Genomic DNA, 18,510 nt, shown 5'->3' with positions numbered 1-18,510 from the left:
GGCCCCGCGCCCGGGCTGCAGGGGCCGGGGGCGGGGCTGAGCCTGCTCGCCCCGCCCCGCCGCTCGGGGCTCGCTTCCGCCCCGCCCCCGCCTCCCCCACGCCCCTCTCCGCCCGCGCCGGCGCCGCTAGGGGCGCAGGGCGAGGATCCACGTGCCCCTAGTGCCGGCCCGAGGCTCCTAAGGGGAAGGGGCTCGGGGCTGCCAATCAATCCACACGTGGGTAATGAGCCGGAGCAGACCCGCTCTGCATCACGACCCCTTCTCGGGGACCCCAGGGCAGACAAGAGTCGCCGAAACGGAACAGGATATGCCCGGGCCCGCAGCGCAGACTTTTCTGGAAGGGTTGTGTGGTCATCTCCAAAGTCGCCCTCCCAGCCAGCAGTGCCCCCACCACCAGCCTGGAGCGGGCCTGGGCGTGGGGACTCCGCCTCCGCTGTCCCAACCGCTCTTCTCAGAGGGGACAGCCCGCACCCCGGGGTGTGTGTGCTGCAGGCGTCAACTCAGAACGCCCGCAGCAATCCTCGTCACCGAAAGGGCGACCGACCCCACGGCCCACGTCTAGCCACCTGCCAGGTTACCCCGACGGGTGGAAGCCCTCTCACGCTGTTCCCAGCCCATCTTTGGTGCCCCTCTACTGTGCCATGCTCACCTGGGGAGCCCGTAAAAACAGCTTGCTGAGCCCACCGGGGCCTGCTGACTCCCAGAGCTGGTGCGGGGCCTCGCCATCTGAGGCTTCTCCCACCCCAGCTGCGAACCCTGCGGGCTGCTCAGATGCTTGGGCTCCCTGGGTCCCCTTCCTGCCTTTAGTAGACCTTGCTGGACCCTCAGAGCACCTTGTACTTGGGGGATCAGACTGGTTTGGAGAAGTTTTCACCCCAAAGGACCTCGTCTCTAGTGGGGGGACTCTAGGCTGGCTGGGGATCAGACAGACCAGGAACCCACTTCTGCTCAGGCCCAGAATCAAAGAACAGTTGGCTTTGGCAGGCCAGGGCTGAGCTGAGTGGAGGAGACCCTGGAGGAGCAGGGTTCAGCACAGAGCTGCATGCGGGGGCAGCTGTGATTTCGCTATTCCTTGGTCTAGAGGGGACCAGATCCACCCCTCTCACCCCAGGAGGGGGCGGACACTGCTCTGAGAGGGCCACCACCTGTCTTAGATTCTAGACTCAGACTGACGTCTGAGCCACCTGTACCTATCTGTGCAGGAAGAGACGCGGAACCACCTGGGTTGGGGAGAACAGCCCTGTAGGGAGGGGGTACAGCCCTGCAGGGAGAGGGGCAGCCCTGCAGGGTGTGTTCTGCTGCTGGAGGCTCTAGTCCCCAGTCCTGCTCCCATCTTGACCCAGCACAGCTGGGCAGAGCGGGTGGGGGAGCTCGGGAAATGCACAGCAGCTTTGCACAGATGAATCGGATGAGCAGGGGAGGGGGCTGGACCCCACACAACCAGCCGCCCCTTAGCTTCCTTCTACAGGGGATAGGAATGGGGTCAGGGCAACTAACCTCCTTCCCTGAGGATCTGGCAGGTCCTGAGCCAGGATCTTGTAGCTGATGCCCCCCCCCAACCCCTGCAGTCTTACGTCAGGTTCTTCCAACCTGTTGGAACAAACACGGTTTGGTTGCCATGGTGATCATAATGGCTTTGGGGTGAAGAGATGAGACTCTGCAGCTGCTGTAAACAGGAAGTAAGGAGGGGCAGCTGCCAAGGGAGGGGGCCCTTGCTTGAACCCCTATCCCATGCCCAAGGGGAGCCAAGGGGCTGGGGGCCAGCGCCACCCTGAAGATGCACCAGCCCCCAATACTAACACCACAGAGGGCCCCTGGAGACCTCACACTCTCTTTTGCAGGTGGGGAAACTGAGGCCCAGAGAGAGGAAAGGGATTGTCCAGGCAACAGGCTGGGTACCAAGCCCAACTCAGGGCCTCAGTTTCCCCAGGAGGACATAACCCTCAGACCCTTCCCTCCACTGACATTTCCTGGGGACGGAGTGATGGTCCCATTGGCACCAGCCCCTTCAGTGTCTCCCGACTTGTCCTGAGGCTGAAGTCAGGCCCTCCCGAGTATAGTCCGCCCTGCTGCCCTCCTCCGGCACCTTGGCCTTTGCTTTCCTCATTTGTCAAACAGAAATAGCAGCAGAGGAGCCCAGCCCTCAGCAGGGGCCGGGGGCCGTCCTAGAGAGGAGAAGCAAGTGCTGGTTGAGTCAGCGGCAGCTCCTCCATTCCAGGGGAGAGGAAGTGGGGGCCGTCACCGGGGGCCTCCAGGGGCCTCGGGAGGGGCTCTTTGGGGACTGCTTTGGCCCCAGCAGGTTGGAAGTGTAAGCTCATCCTCATGTGACCCCACAGCAGGCAGAGGGCAGGGAGGGCGCCCCTGGCCCCAGCCTGTACCCCAGACCTCAGGCTGAAGGATCTACCTGGCCCCAGACCCCGAACAATACTCTGAGCTCAAGGCACAGTGAGAGGGCAGCTCGGGGCATGCAGGGGCGTCAGGGCGCAAGACACCCTGCCTGAGGGGGTCAGGGCTTGGTGGGGCCCCTGGAGAAGTGGGTTTACCCTCAGGGCTTGGGCTGGACAGGGTCTGGCAGGCAGCAGGAGGGGCTTTCCCTCCTTAGGGCCAGGAGAAAAGCACCAGGCTCTGGGTCGCCACTCTGATGGCTGCTGATGGGCAGGGACAGGGGGCCGCAGAGGTGAGGGGGTTCCTGTGAGGCCAGGGCACCACCATCATTATAAAAAGGTATTGATTTTGCTGCACCAGGTCTTAGTTGGCACATGCGAGATCTTCCATCTTCCTTGCGCCACGTGGAATCTTTAAGTGCGGCATGCAAACTCTCAGTTGTAGCAAGTGGGATGATCTAGTTTCCTGACCAGGGATCAAATCCAGGCTCCCTGCAAGGAGAGCTGGGAGTCTTGGCCACAGGAAGTCCTCTGCCATAGATTTAATAAGGCATGAATCCCGCCCTCTGGGGTCAGTCCCTGAATTGCAGGCACAGCTCCTACGACTCTGACCCCCACGCCAGTGGAAGGACTGTGGCAGGCAAAGTGGGGAGGGAGGTGGACCCCAGCGAACTTCTGGGCACATGGCCAAGGGGTTCAGCCAGGGTCCCTGCCTGCCCGGGGCTGGAGGACCCTGAGGAACTGCAGGAATCTGGCCTGGGTGCTGGTTCTGCCAGCAGAGGAGGGGGCTCCAGGTGGGCGAGGGTCCGGCCCAGGTGTGGCACCTGGCCTGGGGCACTTAGCAGAAGCCCATCGTGTGTATGTGGGGGGAGAGGGGGTCCTCCACCTGTGCAGGTGGGGCCTGTGCAGGGCTGGGGCTACGGGGCCTCAGGCCCGAGGTTTCCATGGGGCTGCAGGGGGCACAGAGCAGCCCCCTAGTCAGGACGTGTGGGTGTCCTTGAGGCTGGGCCGATGGGCTGCAGGCTGGGAGAGGGCTGGGTGCCTGCTCCTCTGAACACACCCTTCTGCACACGGGAGGTGGAGGCACTCGTACTGGCTCTGGGGCCCCCGGTCCTTCCCTCAGGTGAGAAAGACCACCTTGGGATGGGTCACCTGTAAGAGGCCTAGGGAGGAAGGACCCAGGCCTGGGCACTGCGACTATTTTTTGCTGCTCCCTTATTACTTTCTAAGTGTGTTTGTCAGTCAGTCGTGTCCAACTCTTTGCGACCTCATGGACTGTAGCCCGCCAGGCTCCTCTGTTCCAGGATTCTCCAGGCAAGAACACTGGAGTGGGCAGCCATTCCCTTCTCCAGGGGATCTTCCCGACCAAGGGATTGAACCTGGGTCTCCCACATTGCAGGCAGATTCTTTACCATCTGAACCACCCACTTTCCCAACTGATGCCTGAGATTTCGGGCCAGGTGGCAAAGCCCATGTGTCTGAGAACTTGGGGTGGAGGAGGCCCAGTGCTCCCGCCTCTCTGCCTGGCCCACAGCCTCCGCAGACGGGACCACGGTGGTCTGGAGGCCTCCAGATGAACCTCCTGATTCGCTGGGGCAGGACACCCCCAGACTCAGCGCCAGTGTCACCTGGGGACAGACCTGGACCAGCACTCCTTGGGCCTCTCCCTGCTGGAGCTGGCTGAGACCGGTTCGAGCCAGCCCAAGTCAGTGTTCAGGCCCTCCAACCTGGCAACTCGTCGTCATGGCAACCCCAAGCGGGAGGCAGGGCCTGGTGCGTGGTGGGAGGGCCTCAGGCTGCTGGGTCAGGCACAAGGGCGCGGTGCTGGCTCGGCAGGCAAGGAGAGTCCAGGGAGGTCAGGGGGCCCCAAGAACCAAGAGCCCAGCCAGAAGCCACGCGGGCTCCACGCACAGGGGTTCCTGGGGTAGCGGTGTCCAGCCTGTCCTGTGGTCGAGTTCTCCTGGAAGCCCCGACGTGCGTTCCTTGCTCGGCACCTGTGTAACAGGCTGCCCTGAGCCTGTCCTGGACACGCTGAGGACTCACACGCACCTTAGCACCCTGGGATGGCGTCCCGGCTCCCTGGGGAGGGCCACCCTGGTGGTGGGAACAGCCCCACGTGGGGCGTACCTGCTCCAGCAGGTGAGACTTGGGGGACAGGGCCAGGGGTCAGCACTGGACACGGGCCGCCTGGGCTGCCGGCGCTCTGACCTCGAGATACACACTCGACCTTGGCTCTAGGGAATGTCACCCCGACACCTGCAGGTCGCTGCGCCTCTGACGCTGGAGGCCGACGGAGGAGGGACCCGCCAGCCGGGCTCCTTGGGGGCAGGGCGGGAGGAAAGGACTCGAGCAGGCAGCGGTTATCAGAAACATTTTAATCAGAAGATTTTAGATACAGCCCACAGTTCCTTACACGTTATGAGGCGCCTCATGCTGGGGACACACGCTCTTCCCTTACAGTAGAGACAGGGTGGTCACATTTCATAGTTCTTGTTACAAGATTCACATCTTTGTTAAGCCAAGGACTGTGGCACAAAAGTACATTTCATTAGCCAAAGTCACGACGATTTGCTAGAAACACTGATTGCCTTAGAATGCTTTAAGTAGAAAATAGATTGAATTTCCGTATGTATTAACCATATACACGGGTAACTATTACGAAGAATAGTTCAGTCATTACAAAATAAGACGTTCTGTGAGAAGTTACAGATACACAGCCCGTGGACCCCCAAAGGCCCTCTGTGCCTACGTATGGGTGTCAGCAGCTCATGCAAGTCCAGCCCAGCGAGAGGTCGTGCCACGCGGGCCTTGGAGCCACGGCCCCCAGCTTCCAGCACAATCCTGTCACTGGGCGGTAGGACGGGTCGGGGTGATCAGTCCTCCTCGGGCTCCTGGAGCATCCGTCACCTGCTCTCAGCCTGTGGGTGGAGCCACAGGCACCAGTCTGCCAGTGAGGGTGAGGGTCCGCAGGGTGGGAGGGCAGCCTGACCCAGGCCTCGGCGGGACCTGGGGGCCAGGTCCTGCCTCTGTGGTTCCGGGGTCCAGGACCCGGGCCCAAGCTCGCCTGCCTTATCCCGTCTCCATCTTCGGGACCCCTGAGCGGGCGGACACACTTCTGACAGCATCCCGGAGCCTCCAGAGGAGCGGTCTCAGGTGCCGACGCTTCCGCAGCAGGGAGGGGCCTGTGGGGCGGCGGCTGCGCTTTCGGGGCAGGGGCAGGGGTGTGGGGCTCCGCTCACCGCGCAGGCCTCACTGCAGTCTGGGCCCCATCGCCCGGCCCGGCAGCCTTCAGCCACACATTGGCACTGGGGGGGAGCCGCCTAGACCATGGTCCTCCCGCCTGCCCGGCCTGGGCCTGCAAGCTTGACAAGCGTCTGGATGCCAGTTCCGGCCTGAGCAGACCTGACCCTCCGGCGCCCGCAGCCCCGAGCCTGACGTGGCAGGGAGAGAATGCCCAGCACTGTTAACAGAGGACGGGCTGGGGGCACACGGAGGCCACCTCCTCACTTTTAATGATGATAATGCAACGAACACCTTTATATAAACAGTTTATTTACTCTAAACAGCAACACAGACAAACGCCATATAAACACAAAGGAAGTGATGCGGAAACGCGACGCTGGCTGGCTGGCTGGCTGGCTGGGGCGCTGGGGCGCTGGGGGCGGGCGGCTCTGCTTTCCGGTGTCGGGCGGCCAGCGGGAGGCTAAGTGCAGCTCTGGGCGGCGTGGAGCATGCCTGCGTCCGCGAGCGAAGGGAACGCGCTCCTCGGGACTCATCCAAGTATAAAAGTTTATAATTTTACAGCAGTTGAAATACTGACATCAATATTAAAATAAAAGCAAGTTTTACATAACAATCAAAAATACAAAAGACTGAAGGAAGAGACCCTGTATGAAAAACTGGGCGATTCAGCGAGCTGAGACTGTACCAGTGGCGGAAATGGAAAATGGCGCCCGCCCACCCTCCCCAGGTGACCAGTAATTGTAGAGCAACGTTAGATTTGCAAAAATGTTGTAAACAAGTTCTTGCCAAACCAATCCCTTCCTTTTACGATGCCACAGGTCGCTGCTTATGAGGGAGCAAACTTCTTGGCTTGTGCTCGAACCCTTTTCTCATATTCCACTCTGTTTTGGCTGAGGAGGTCAAAAGAGAGACGTGTTAGAAGGTGCAGCTGCCGCCCAAGCTGCTCCGGGAGCCTGCGGCAGCCTGTGGGCTCACCAGTCAGCAGGGAGCAGCAGCTCCTCTGTCTCTGAGGCAGCCTCCACCACCCTGGTCAGTGGAGGAGACAAAGCGTCCGCACACCTGCCTCAAAACCAGACAAGCCCCGGGGGTCTGCCCCTGGCTCTCAGCGCTGCATGTAGGAAGCTTACGGCGGGAGGCTCCAGGGTGAGAACCACCACTGATGAAACGGGCACTGTGCCCCAGGGGGGAGACGACACTCACAATTGAGGCTCGTCAGGGATGCGCACATACGTGTGTGAAAGGAAGCCAGGGCCCCTCCCTCAAGCTGTGCTCTCAACAAGCGTGACCCCTCAGCGAGCCGACCCCAGCCTGAGGCCCAGTGGTCACCTCCAGCCAGGCGTGGGGAGGCAAAAGCTGTCCCGCTGAGCCCCTGCCTGCACCGTCCCTAGGGAATGGCCGCAGCACCTGCAGCGGGACAGCTCGAGCCGAGCGCAAGGCAGAGCGACCGGAGCCTGCAGCAGGCAGTGCGCCCCAGGGGACGCAGGCGTGCGGGCCAGCACTGGCCACGCCACTGGGGAGGCCTCGGGCGCGGACGCCGCGGAGTGGTGTCCCCACAGCACCCGGCCGCACACCGCCACCAACACGGAAACCCAGGAAAACCGGCCTGAGGCACTGTTCCCCAAGCTCACGGGTACAGGAGACTCCCTGACTTTATGGGCCACGCTCCTGTTGCAGGGATCAGCTGGGGTGCGTACCCACTGGCCCTACCTGCTAAGGGTGCAGAACTCAGCACCCAGCAGCCAACTCTGGGTCAGGCAGAAGTCACTGTACACCCAACCCGGCAGTGAGAACGTGCTCGCTAGAACCATGAGTGATGCTCCCAACAGGGGCCCAAGGAGGCAGGGGGACTGAAGGCTGGAGGCGAGCAGGCCGGGGGCTCAGGGACTGGACCTCTGCCCTGCTGGCAGGCACCGTGCTGCCCTTGGCCAGTACTGGGCCCAGCCCGGGGACCTGAGCCATTCTGGGGAAGTAACTTGGTGCTTCTCTTGGGGGACTCGGGCAGCTGGGGTGCTGGCCGTTCAGCGGGCCTGAGGATAGCCCCAGCCTCGGCTTCGCCCCCTCCCCATGCTCTCCAGGAAGGACAGGCCCTGGGTGCCAGGCCATCACGGCACCAGGGCTCCTTTCCCCAGCCCCCTCAGGGAAGGGTGGGGCCAGGGTGTCAGAGCCCCCAGCCTGGCTGAAGGCCCCGCCCAGGCCAGCCTGGGAAGGACAAAAGCGCCAGGTGTTAATGGCTGCTTCCCGACTCCATCACCCCAGCCTCCTCCCTCAGCGCCAACCCTGGACACAGGCCCCGAGGGACACGCAGCAAAGGGCTGGGCATGAAGCAGACGCCTGACTTTGTACCCTACAGCCGCCCCCGCCCCCTGGAAAAGCACCAAGCCCCAGCGGGACAGGGAAGAGGGGCTGGGAGACCAGGGGCGGCAGCAAGGCCAAGGCGGGAGGCTGGGGTCCCTGGTTGAGTGGGCCACCGGTCACCCCTCCTCCAGGGCCCACACCCAGAGGAACGTTCCCACTGAGCTGGATCAGGGCTCAGACAAAGCGGTCAGCCCCCGAGTGCCGCCTCCTGACACCCCGTCACCCACTCCCCTGCCCGCCAGGGGCGGCCTAGACTGGCCTTCAGGGAGGCCAAGGAGAGGGCGCAGCGAGTGAGTGGGTCACTACTGACCAGTAGATCGTGTAGGCCTCTGCTTGAGCTGGGTCTTGGATATTTGGTTCGTTTAGAAGTTCCTGTATTCCTAATAAGATCTGCACGAGAGAAAACACAGCGGTGGGAAGGGCAGGCTCTCTGGCCGTGGGCTGGGCCCACTGGGGGGTGGGGTGGGGTGGGCACGTACCTGCTTGATGGTGATGGCTGGCCGCCAGTCCTTGTCCTCCTCCAGGATGGACAGGCACACCGTGCCCGAGGGGTACACGTTTGGGTGGAACAGCGGCGGTTCAAACTTGCCTGGAGCACAGGGAGGGAGGAGACGTTTCTGGAGGCAGGTGTCCCCTGCACAGGGCCCACCGCTTCCCTGGCGCTCCTCCCCCACACCAGGCGGGAAAAACTAACCGGCCCCAGGGAGGCGGCGGGGGGAAGCAAGCAGGCCGACCGGACAGGCCCAGAAGGCAGGCCCCGCTGTGAGGGGGTGGGGTGGGGTGGCATCAGAGCACCGCGCCCTGGGCGGGACCCCTGCCCCAGGGCCTCCCAGTGGCCTGGCTCAGGAAGAAGGCAAAGAGTCCCTGCAGCGGGAGGCGAGAGGCCGGGGATGGGGGGGCACCGGGCAGAAACGCAAGGGCCCTTCCCCACCAGCGGCCATTTTCAAATTCTTCCTGCTTCAAAACCAGAGGCTTTTAGGACCACAGGCTCTTTCTTCAAGAACAAAAAACATAGTTCGCCTTCTTTAAGGAAAAAGATACACATACAAAATTGGAAAAGCCTGCCACCCTGAGCCCCACCGCGGACCGTTCACTCACCTGCTGCTTTGGCCAGTTTTCCTCACCTGGACACTTTCCCCTCTGTCTAAACACGCCACACCCGGAAGAGGGCAGCAAGCGCAGCAGTGTGGTTGACGAGTTACCAAAGGTGAGCACACCCGCTTGTCCAACAGCTCTGAGAAACCTGCCCCCGCCTGGGCTCAGCCCACCCCACTACCACGCAGGCCTCGCTGGCAGGCCTGGGCGCTGGCCTACGAACACCAGGGCACAGCTCAGCCACTATGAATGGAGCCACAAGGCCTCCTCAGCGTGAAACTGCCACTTGAGCAGATGCTGCTGGTTCGCACGGCGGCTGCATCAATTCACACGCTGCCAGTGGGTCTTCAGGCTCCCAGGCTTTCCTACCGTGCCAGCCCGGTGGTGCCCGCCGGCCATGGTGCTGATGTGCGGCCCGCCATGCCTGGTCAGGGCTGCTCCTCTGGGAAGCTCTTCCTCGATCTCTGGCACGTCGTTCTTGCTGGCTTGCAGACGCTCTTTGTATACAAACACGCAGGACACAGGCCCACGGTCAGGTGTCTGTCCGCCACTTCGAGTCCGTCTCTTTGCTCCTTTAGTCGTGCTTTTTGGTAGATGTCGCTTCCCATCTTTAACTGAACCTGAGGCAGCGATCCTGCTTCTCGTGCAAAGACGCTGGCCTAGCACCAGGACCCCAAGCCCCGCCGTGACCTTACCCCGCCTCACGGGCATGGCTGACCCCAACTGAACACGGTCAGCGCCTCCCGTCTCCGGCACGTGCGGGCCCTCCTTCCCTCTGCGCAGACTGACCTCTGCCCACTGTGCAGACTCAAGGGCTGCCCCAGGTCTCTCTGGCCTTCTGCTGGGCTCCTCAGGGAGCACCAGTCCAGGGACAGGCGTCACGTGCAGCCTCAGGAGGCCTGCCGAGCGCTCTCCAGGGAGCACTCAGGGCCGCTGGGCTGCCCCCCACAGTGTCCACGAGGAGCTGGGTGCCCTCCCGGGCCACCGGCCAGCTGGAGAGCCTCTTCCGCGAAGGGCTGTCCGAGCTGACGGCTGCTTGCTTCTCCTCACCAGCGTGCGGGGGCTCCGGCGAATGTGAGGAAAGAACTGACGACAGACACATCCATCCCTCCTCCTCACGCACACTGCCCTGGGGGAGGGCACAGTCCTGACTCCAGGGCCGCCCAGCTCATCGCTTTCCCCCTGGTATTTCCAGTTAAGGGCTCTCGTCCACCAACATGAGGGAGGCTGTCTCCCCAGCAGCTCCTCTTCCTCTGGGCGCCAGGATCCCCGGGAGTGCCCGTCCCTCTTCTCCCACCCGCCCCCCACCCCAACCAATCGTATGCGGCTGGCCTCTGCTCCGCAGGCCTGCGCCCCTGTCAGGGTGGGCTCCCACCTGACGAGCCCCGGCCTGGGCCTCAGGACCCCCCGGCCCCAGCCAGAGTGCCAAGGCCGGGGCTACTGTCAGCACTTGCCTCCCCCGCGTTTCAGCCCGGGCAGCAGCTGACAGAAGTCTGCCTGATCACACTGGACCCGCAAGCAGAGCCGAGGGCAGGGGCGGCCCCCGCGCCCCCGCGCCGCACACGCTCGTCCTGCCAGGGCTTGAGGCGGCCCGGGTCCTTGCCGAGGCCTCTTTTTTTGGCCACACTGCAGGGCTTGTGGGATCTTAGTCCCCCAACCAGGGACTGAACCCCTGCCTGCAGTGGTGAAAGCGTGGAGTCCTAACCGCTGGACCGCCAGGGAATTCCCTTTAAAATTATTTTCTATGTTTTTTTCCAGCAGTGAGGCCTTACATCGGTTGGATTTACCCAGTGGTATTTGATGCGTGTAGTATACTTTAGAAGATGCCATCTCTGGTAATCACAGGAAAATAGACTTTTGTGAACTGCTCTTTCATTCAGCAGCCTTAGACTTGGAGAAATACTGGCTGTAGGCTTGTCCTCCAATTCCACGGGGGTTTCCTCTTCCGGTCTGGCTGGATCAGCTTGGAATTCCAACACAGGGTGGGACAGACGAAGAAAGCTGCTACAATTTATCTCATTCCTTAAAGATGCTCTTTAAGGTAGTAACTATGTGGCAAAAAATCGAAGCAGCGAAGAGCAACCCAAATGAAGTCAGTGTCCTGCCGAGGGGCTGACTGTCTTCAGAGATTCTCCCAGCCTTGCCTTTGTGACAGACAACACTCCTGAATCACCAAGCACCAGACTGAATGCCGACACAGTCTTGCCCGACGCGCTGGGCATGAGCTAATGCGCTCAACGAACCAGCCGCAGCGTTTGCTGATTTCCAGCTGCCAAGAGGAGGGGCCTGGCCCTGCCTGAGCTCTGCGGACCTGCTTGTGGAGGTCTGCCTCAGCACCACCTTAGACACAGCCGGGCCTGCTCCTCCCGCGCCTTCTCTGGAGGCGCCAATGCGCCACCCACACAGGGTCGATACACAGCACCACCAGGTATTAAATCCCAACAGGCAACAAAACCCGAAGCAGTGGAGGCTCCAGACCGCAGCCCTTCCATACACCTGCCTCCCTCCAGGGCTGGAAGATGGTGGCAGCTAGTCCCTGCAGGGCACCAAGGGTCCAGGGACCCCAGGGATGAGAGTCTGGTTCTGAGATCTGAGCCTGTTACGTGCACTCCCGCCACTGGGGTGGAAACAGACTCACACCCACTGCCCACCTCGGGGAGCAAAGGTTCTAGCGGAGCCGCCAGGAGCAGATGGGAACACAAGCGTGGCTCCCCGGGCCCAGGCTCTCCAGGGGGACCTGGACCGCCCGCTGAACACGGCGGGAGCGGCTGACTCCTGAGGACCTCGTCCTACTTACATTTTGGCGGTGAGGATGGGTAATCGTCTTTGAACAGCATCCGTAGTTTAAACAAGCCTCCTTCCCATGGGGTCTGTTGGGCAATGAAACTGTGATCAGGAGTGCTGGTGGCCAGTCCCCAGAGGGGCAAGGGAGCCAGGGGCTCCGGAGCACCCCCAGGAGGAGGGCCCCTAGGCAGCTCCCTGGGACTCCTGGGGCCTCTATGGCCCCAAGGGGAGACGGAAAGGGCCTTCCCTGGGGAAGTACCTGGCCCTGGACCCACACCAGCAGGTGTGGTAAAGACTCACGGAGGGGGCTCCCTGGGAGGGACATTCTGTGAAGCCACCCCCAGACACCCCACGGGCCCAGGCAGCCTCCCGGCTCCACAGAGCATCCCCCCACCGCCACTCCTGCTGCACCTTCGTGCCAACCACAGGGAGGGGTGCGGGGTCGGAGCCCTGTCAACGCCTGGGCACCTCAGTGGTCTCCTTCCTTCCGCCCCCGAAGCCCACAAAAGCTTCCAACGTGCCAGTTCCAGTGTACCCAGCGGCGCTGTGGCGCCGAGTGAAGGACACCAGGCCGACAGAGGTCGCTTCTGCATCTAAGGATCTGCCAGGGTCCGAGGCTCAAAGCCCCTCCGCCTCAGCCCTGGGAGCACCGCTTCAGCCTCAGCACGTCCCCCTCCACCCCTCCAGGGCTCCCCCTGCTCCCAGACACGGGGCCCCACGGTGCACTCCCCACCTGCTGCAGCCCAGCTCCTCTCTGAAGTAAGACTGCCCAGGGGGCACGTGTCACCCTAACCTTGTCCCCTGGCCAGGGGACGGGACCAGGGCCTGCCTGGGTCCTTCTGAAGGGGCGGCCCCTCTTACCCCCTTCTTCCCAGGAATGGCGCACTCCCAATTCATGAGGTTCATCGTGCCATCAGGGTTCTTTGTTGGGACGGCCACGAAACCCTGCGAGGGAAGAGCATGAGCGTGTTGGCACCGGGCCCACCCCGGGACCAGCCCTCCAGCACAGCCCCGGCCAAGCGAGGACCCGCAGGGAGCAGGCATTCCGGGCAGGGGACGCCGTCACCCTGCTGCATGCAGAAATAAAGCTTTCCTTACAAACGGGTGGTCTTTTCTCCAAGCTTTCCTCTCCTGGGCGAGTCTGCTGAGGGCGATCCCCGACATGTTCGCGTCCCTGGAAGAGCCGGGCAGAACGTGTGATGAGCAAAGGTATCTGCGGGCCCTCCGCCCCTCACCCCACGCCTGGCCCAGCCCCAGACTTGATTCTGAGGAGCAAGCAAATGAAGGCCCCCGGCCGCCTCACAGGCTCTCTGGGCATGCTTCCGCCTGGGGTCTGCATGGGGGTCGTGCCTCCTGGGGCGCCCCCCGCGCCCAGTAGCAGCCCTGCCCTCTTTGTCCTGCAACTCCGGCTGGAGTGACAGGGACCGCGATATCACTAGGAGAGGCAGGAGCAAGACAGGGACACCCAGGGGGCCGGCCTGAGACCTGGGGGGCGGTCACTGGGCACAGGGATGTGAGGGTGCTGCCAGAATCCATGCTCGGGCCCAGCCAGGAGGGGAGCCTGTGTTCTGGAAGGCAGCCCTGGGCAGAGAGCAGCTCAATCACATGAGGGGCAGGGGCCACACAAGCCCAGCCTCCAGCAAACTCCACCAGCAGGCCGTCCATGGCCCTGCCACTTCCTCATCTGACACCCCACCCAAGGACCCGCCACCACGCCGCCTGTCCCCTGGACTTTGGGGAAGTCAGCAAAAGGTGCAGTGGACCCTGTAGCCAGGCTGCTGGGGCCCCCAGTCACTTCTGAATGCCCTCCTCACCCCACCTCTGGAACCCAGACCCTCAAGGCTGGGCCATCAGCACACAGATCCATCGCCTGATGCTGTTGGGTCACGTCCCAGGGCGGCTGACCCCGTGCGCCGACCAGACCAGGCACAGGCCCAGGTCAGAACCCCACTGCCCTCGCCGCCCTCCCGCCCACAGGAACCCGGCCCCAGAGGCCACAGAACCTTCTGGGGAATCTGACCCTAAGTGTGTTCGCTGGTCTTCAAGTCCATGGGAACATCAGAGAGTACTCCGAATCAAGTACCTCCACAAGCACGACTTTAACCATACTGAGGGGAGGGTCTCTGAGCCGGGCACATCTGCTGGGGTGGCCAGCTCACCCTACCTTGCGCCTCTGGCAGGGGAGAGGCCCAGCAACTGGAAGCTCCTAGGACAACAAGCCGTGCCTTCCACAGCCACAAAACAAACTTCCACCAAAGACAGAACAAGAAACCGGCCATACCTCCCAGCGGTGCTGGCCCTGCCCCAAAGCAGGGGACCAAGCCCAGGTCAGAGATGAGAAGGAAAGACCCAGAAGGTAACCTGCCCACTGGGGGCGAAGCCTTAAGTCAAACCGAGGGGTAGAAGGGCCGTTTTTCACCAAGGCCCCTGGCCCACCATCACTTGGCTCAGGCTGACCCCCAACTTCTCCAGCAAGCCAAGTGGCGACCTTGTCCCAGCACTGGCTGCTGGTGGCCACTCTGGTGTGCCCACATCTGTGCAGGGGAGCAGGGTCAGGTCAGCAGGTCAACAGCAGAGCCAGGCCCTGGGCGGCTGCTTCTCTGGCTGCTTGTTCCCAGGCCCAGTGGCCTCAAAGAGCCAGAACTCTGTAGGGGTCTGGCTCTTGGACCACTCCCCAATAAGCAAGCATATGGGAGGCGGGGCTGGGATTGCCATCACAAACTCCAGCCTCACCCAGGAGCCCAGGGTCCAGGAAGTGGGGTGACTTACTGCAGACACCAGACAACTGGGTGCTGTGAGTTGTCAAGAAACACGGAGACTTGTGTCAACACAAGGGAAAGCGAGCGTGAAACTCTAGCTCCCACGCAGGAGGCCTGGTGACAGGAGCTGCTGCCCGGCTCTGACCACTGAGGACACTCTTCAAAGGCTCTAACCCTGCCCAACCTCAAGATCAAGTCCCAAGCAAGAAGGCCCACACCCCAAAGAGAATTTCTCTTTGCCACCCCCGAACCTCCAGTCCTGGCCCGCTCACCTCCTCCTCATCTGTGGACCTGATGGACAGGACCCTGTCTGGGGTCTCCTTCCCTACACGTGCACACCCATCTGGTATTTTCATTCATTCATGTGATATAAGTTGAAGACCACAAGTGCGGCTGCCCGAAGGCTGACGTGGGCGTGCTGGTGCCCCTGGGTCCTAGTGGTGGTTGCTGGCCACCTGGGCAGTGCCTGCAGCACCAGACTGTCCACAAACAGGACAGAGTGGGAGATGCTGGGGTCACTTCCCTCAGGTGGGGAGCTGGCAGAGCAGAGGGGAGTGCCAAGCAGCTTTCAAGTCCATGGGAACATGAGGGCAGTAATCCTGAAGCCTGAAAACCCTTCACTTCACATCACCCTTCTAAACAGAACTTGCCCCCGCCTCATCACCAGGGCAGATGGGAACGCCTCTCCCTCCCCTGGTGGGGGCTTAGGGATGTGCGGAAATCCTACACGAGCCCCTCACGGGCCAGGACCACCTCTAAACTGTCCCACACGGGAGCTCAGTGGCAGAGACAAGCAGCCTGGCTCTCCGTGCACTGTGAAGTTCCTGCTGAGTCTGCGCTCAGCAAGGCTTCAAGACTGGTTCCTGGAGCCTGGGCAGCACATGGGTTCTGGAATGGGCAAGCTGGCACTCGAGGGCTCTGGAGCGGCATGGCTAGGCCAGGATGTAGAAAAGGCCGGCGGGGTGATCCTCAGTGCCGCATGCCTGCTGACCGCATGCCAGGACCCCGCCACAGGCCACCTCTTCTACTGACAAGGAACAAAGCCGCCTCAGCAGACCCTGTTGGGGCGCCAGCTGTGACTGTCTCAGGTGCAGAAAGTAATGGGAGGGGTGTCCCACAAGAGCTGCTGCAACCCCGTCCTTGGGGGTGAGAACCAAACTGGGCACCTGAAAGACAGATGCTGCAGCCAGGGCGGAGTCACAGGCGCACACCTGCCCCCGCCCAGAGAGAGGCTGGCCTCGCTGCCCAGGAGAAAGCAGCCAATTTGCTACATTTTAATTACAACACGGAACCACTCCTTCAGCATCCCACTTAGAATCCAATCAGCTTTTCCCAACTGACAGGGAGGCACTTAAGGAGCTGTTAAGTGTGCGCAGTCTTCAGGGCAGCAAAATCACTAAGAGGCAAAGATCGGGTATCTATGACCTGCTAGAGACAGCCTGAAGCACAGGATCCGGGTCTGGGGCAGACCCTTGAAGTCTGCAGCCACCCTTCTCCAGCGTGGGCTGTGCTTGAACCCACGCTTCTCAGATCAATCTCTGAAGCCACTTACCGGCTGCAGGTGAGGGCCAACGGCTTCCCTCTTCCCCTTCAACCTTCTCACCGGTAAAACGGGCGATAGCACTGTGAGCCCAGAGGTCGGCCCAGGATGAAACCGATAAAGGCTCGCGGCCCTTGGTGGGCTTTCCCACCCAAACGTAAGCTCGCCAGGAGAAGGAAGGCACTGGCTTCACCTGCGCTCAGGAGATCCTCCAGCCCAGGGGCACTTCCCTGGTCTTTCCTGACACGCCTCCCAGGACGCCCAGCTGTTTCCAAAGCAAGCCCAAACCCCCAGCGAGACTCACGTGCAGCACGATGCAGAATTCACCCCCAACCCACCCAAAATCAAGTCAGCACAAACGTGGGCTCCTTCTCCCCCTGCTGCTGGGCAGGTTCTCCGTCCAAAGGCAGTTTCCTTGGGAGCAAGAAACACAGAGGACCACGGGCTTAAGAGCAGACCAACGAAAGCCAACTCCACAAACCGGGGAGAAACTGCCAACGGAGCTTGTTTTCAAATCGTACAAACCAAACCAGTTACTTCTGTGATTCAAGGACAGCTGCTGGCCGTTACCATCAGCCCAGCTAATCATTCCCTCGCCTTCCTCTTACTCGCGAAAACTATCAGCTCCAGCCGCCGTGCAATTGGTATAAAGCGGTCTTGGGACGAGATCTCCCCGTCAAGGGAAGAGCGAACACTCGGTGGGTCCCCCGCAACGGCGAGCGGAGCTCGGAGGCGCAAGAGCTCTGGCTTGTTTTCGTTTCCAGGCATCACACGCCACCCCCAAACGCGCCGGCGCTCCTGCAGCGCGCGGCTTTGCACTCTTTGTGCAGCGCGTCCTCTACCAGGCTGGAACGCGCCACAGGTTCGCGCGCAGACCGTGACCCCGGAAACGCTCCGCCTGAGCGGAGGGCTTGGCGCTCCTGTCAGCGCGGCCCGAGCCGAGCGCGCCGTCGGCCGCCCCGGACGCGACTCGCCCCGAGCGCGCGCCCGGAGAAGACGCCCCCACCTCGCGGGCCGAGGCCGCGGCGGGCCGGGGGCCGGGCTACCCTAAGGGAGCCCGGCGGGCTGGCCCCCGCCGCAGCGTCAGCAGCCCGGGGCGGGCCGGTCCCCGGGAACGGGCCGGGCCGCGCGCGGAGGGCGCCTGCCCGGCCGGACCCGCCGGCAGCGGAGTTTTGGGCCCCCGCGGCCCGGCGCCCGCCCCGCGGCGCTCACCTCGGGCGGCCCGGCCCGGCGAGCGAGGCGTACTAGGCGGCGGCGGCGGCGGCTGCGCTCCCTTTGTCTCGGGACTTCCCTCCCGAGCCCGCTCCGCGCGCAGCCCGAGCGCTCGAGGACCCCGGCGCGGGCGGGGCGGGGCGGGGCCTGCGGGGCCTGCCCGCCGCGTGCCTGGCTCGCACCCCGCCGCCGCCACCGCCAGCCCCGCGCCGCCCGCGCCGCCGAGCGCCGCCCGCTGCCCGTGTCCCGCCGCCGCGCGCCCGCGCCCCGGGCCCCGCTCGGGAGCCCGGCCCGGAGGCGGCTTTCCAGTCAGGCGGCGCCATGGACACCTGCGTCCTTAAAGGGGCCGCGTCCCGGGTGTGAGGGAGCGTCTGCAAACTCCCCTTCGCGGGGCACTGTTCCTCGCGAGGACCGGCCGGGTAGCGGCGGGGAAGCAGGGCGGCCGAGATCTCCCCGGGCTCTCCGGATGCCCCGCGGGCACCTCCCCAGGCAGCGGTCCCGGAGGTCTCCTCGAGGCTAGGGCCCGGGGCGGAGGAGCAACGACCACTGAGGCCTAGGGATCCCCCAAGCGTCGCAGCACGGTGACAATCTCTCGCCTACGGCATGCTGTGAAACCCCTTGCGATTGGCCAACTCGGGGCCCTGGGCGGGGCATCCGTCTAATGTGCCCAATGAGCAGGCCCCGTACACAAGACCAAGTGCGGGCCCGACCGACGGGAGGAGAAGTGCAGACGCTCCCTAACCCAGGGGCTGGCCTGGGGGGAGGGGCGCCGGGTGGTCCGGGCGGGTGGGGGAGGAGCAGGGGCAGGGCTGGGCCCCTGTGGCCGGGGTCTCAGGTCCGCCCCGAACCCACGCGCGAACGCTTGTCCTTCCCGGCCACGCTGGGCGCCTCTCCGTCGAGCGGCCCCCGACCCCCGTCCCCTGGCCCAGAGTGGGAAAGAGGGAGCGTTCCAAGGTCAGCCCCTCCGCCCGTGGGCTCTTTGGGGTCAAGTGGCGGGAGGTGACCGCCCCCCCACCCCGGCCCCCAGCTTGCATTCATTCACCCCTTCGCCCTGGGTCTCCTCCTTCCTCCGTTTCCTTCCATCCTCCCCACCCTCACCCCCGGCAGCCCCCTATTTGGCACTGTACTGAGACTATTG

The 18,510-nt window shown here is 63.0% G+C and overlaps 1 protein-coding gene across 3 annotated transcripts; it reads right to left on the bottom strand.

Moving 5' to 3' along the window:
* Positions 1 to 5,919: 5,919 nt before the first annotated feature.
* On the bottom strand, positions 5,920 to 17,641 carry UBE2I (ubiquitin conjugating enzyme E2 I). 3 transcript variants are annotated; one of them, XM_069569908.1, is made up of 7 exons: positions 17,373 to 17,641; positions 12,960 to 13,035; positions 12,723 to 12,806; positions 11,875 to 11,947; positions 8,462 to 8,571; positions 8,293 to 8,372; positions 5,920 to 6,517 (listed from the first exon to the last, which is right to left on the bottom strand). In XM_069569908.1, the coding sequence occupies exons 2-7, from the start codon at positions 13,023 to 13,025 to the stop codon at positions 6,454 to 6,456; spliced, it is 477 nt and encodes a 158-aa protein (XP_069426009.1). In that variant the 5' UTR covers positions 13,026 to 13,035; positions 17,373 to 17,641; the 3' UTR covers positions 5,920 to 6,453. The 3 variants fall into 3 exon arrangements, with proteins under 3 accessions (XP_069426009.1, XP_069426010.1, XP_069426011.1); XM_069569909.1 differs by lacking the exon at positions 17,373 to 17,641 and adding an exon at positions 16,499 to 16,911; XM_069569910.1 differs by lacking the exons at positions 5,920 to 6,517; positions 8,293 to 8,372; positions 8,462 to 8,571 and adding an exon at positions 9,662 to 11,040 and having other exon boundaries at positions 17,373 to 17,504.
* Positions 17,642 to 18,510: the final 869 nt, after the last annotated feature.

Source organism: Ovis canadensis, chromosome 24 (assembly GCF_042477335.2).
Source record: "Ovis canadensis isolate MfBH-ARS-UI-01 breed Bighorn chromosome 24, ARS-UI_OviCan_v2, whole genome shotgun sequence".
NCBI classification, from domain to species: domain Eukaryota; kingdom Metazoa; phylum Chordata; class Mammalia; order Artiodactyla; family Bovidae; genus Ovis; species Ovis canadensis.
Note: the sequence above shows the minus strand (reverse complement) of the source record. Positions and strands in the feature narration are given on the sequence as shown.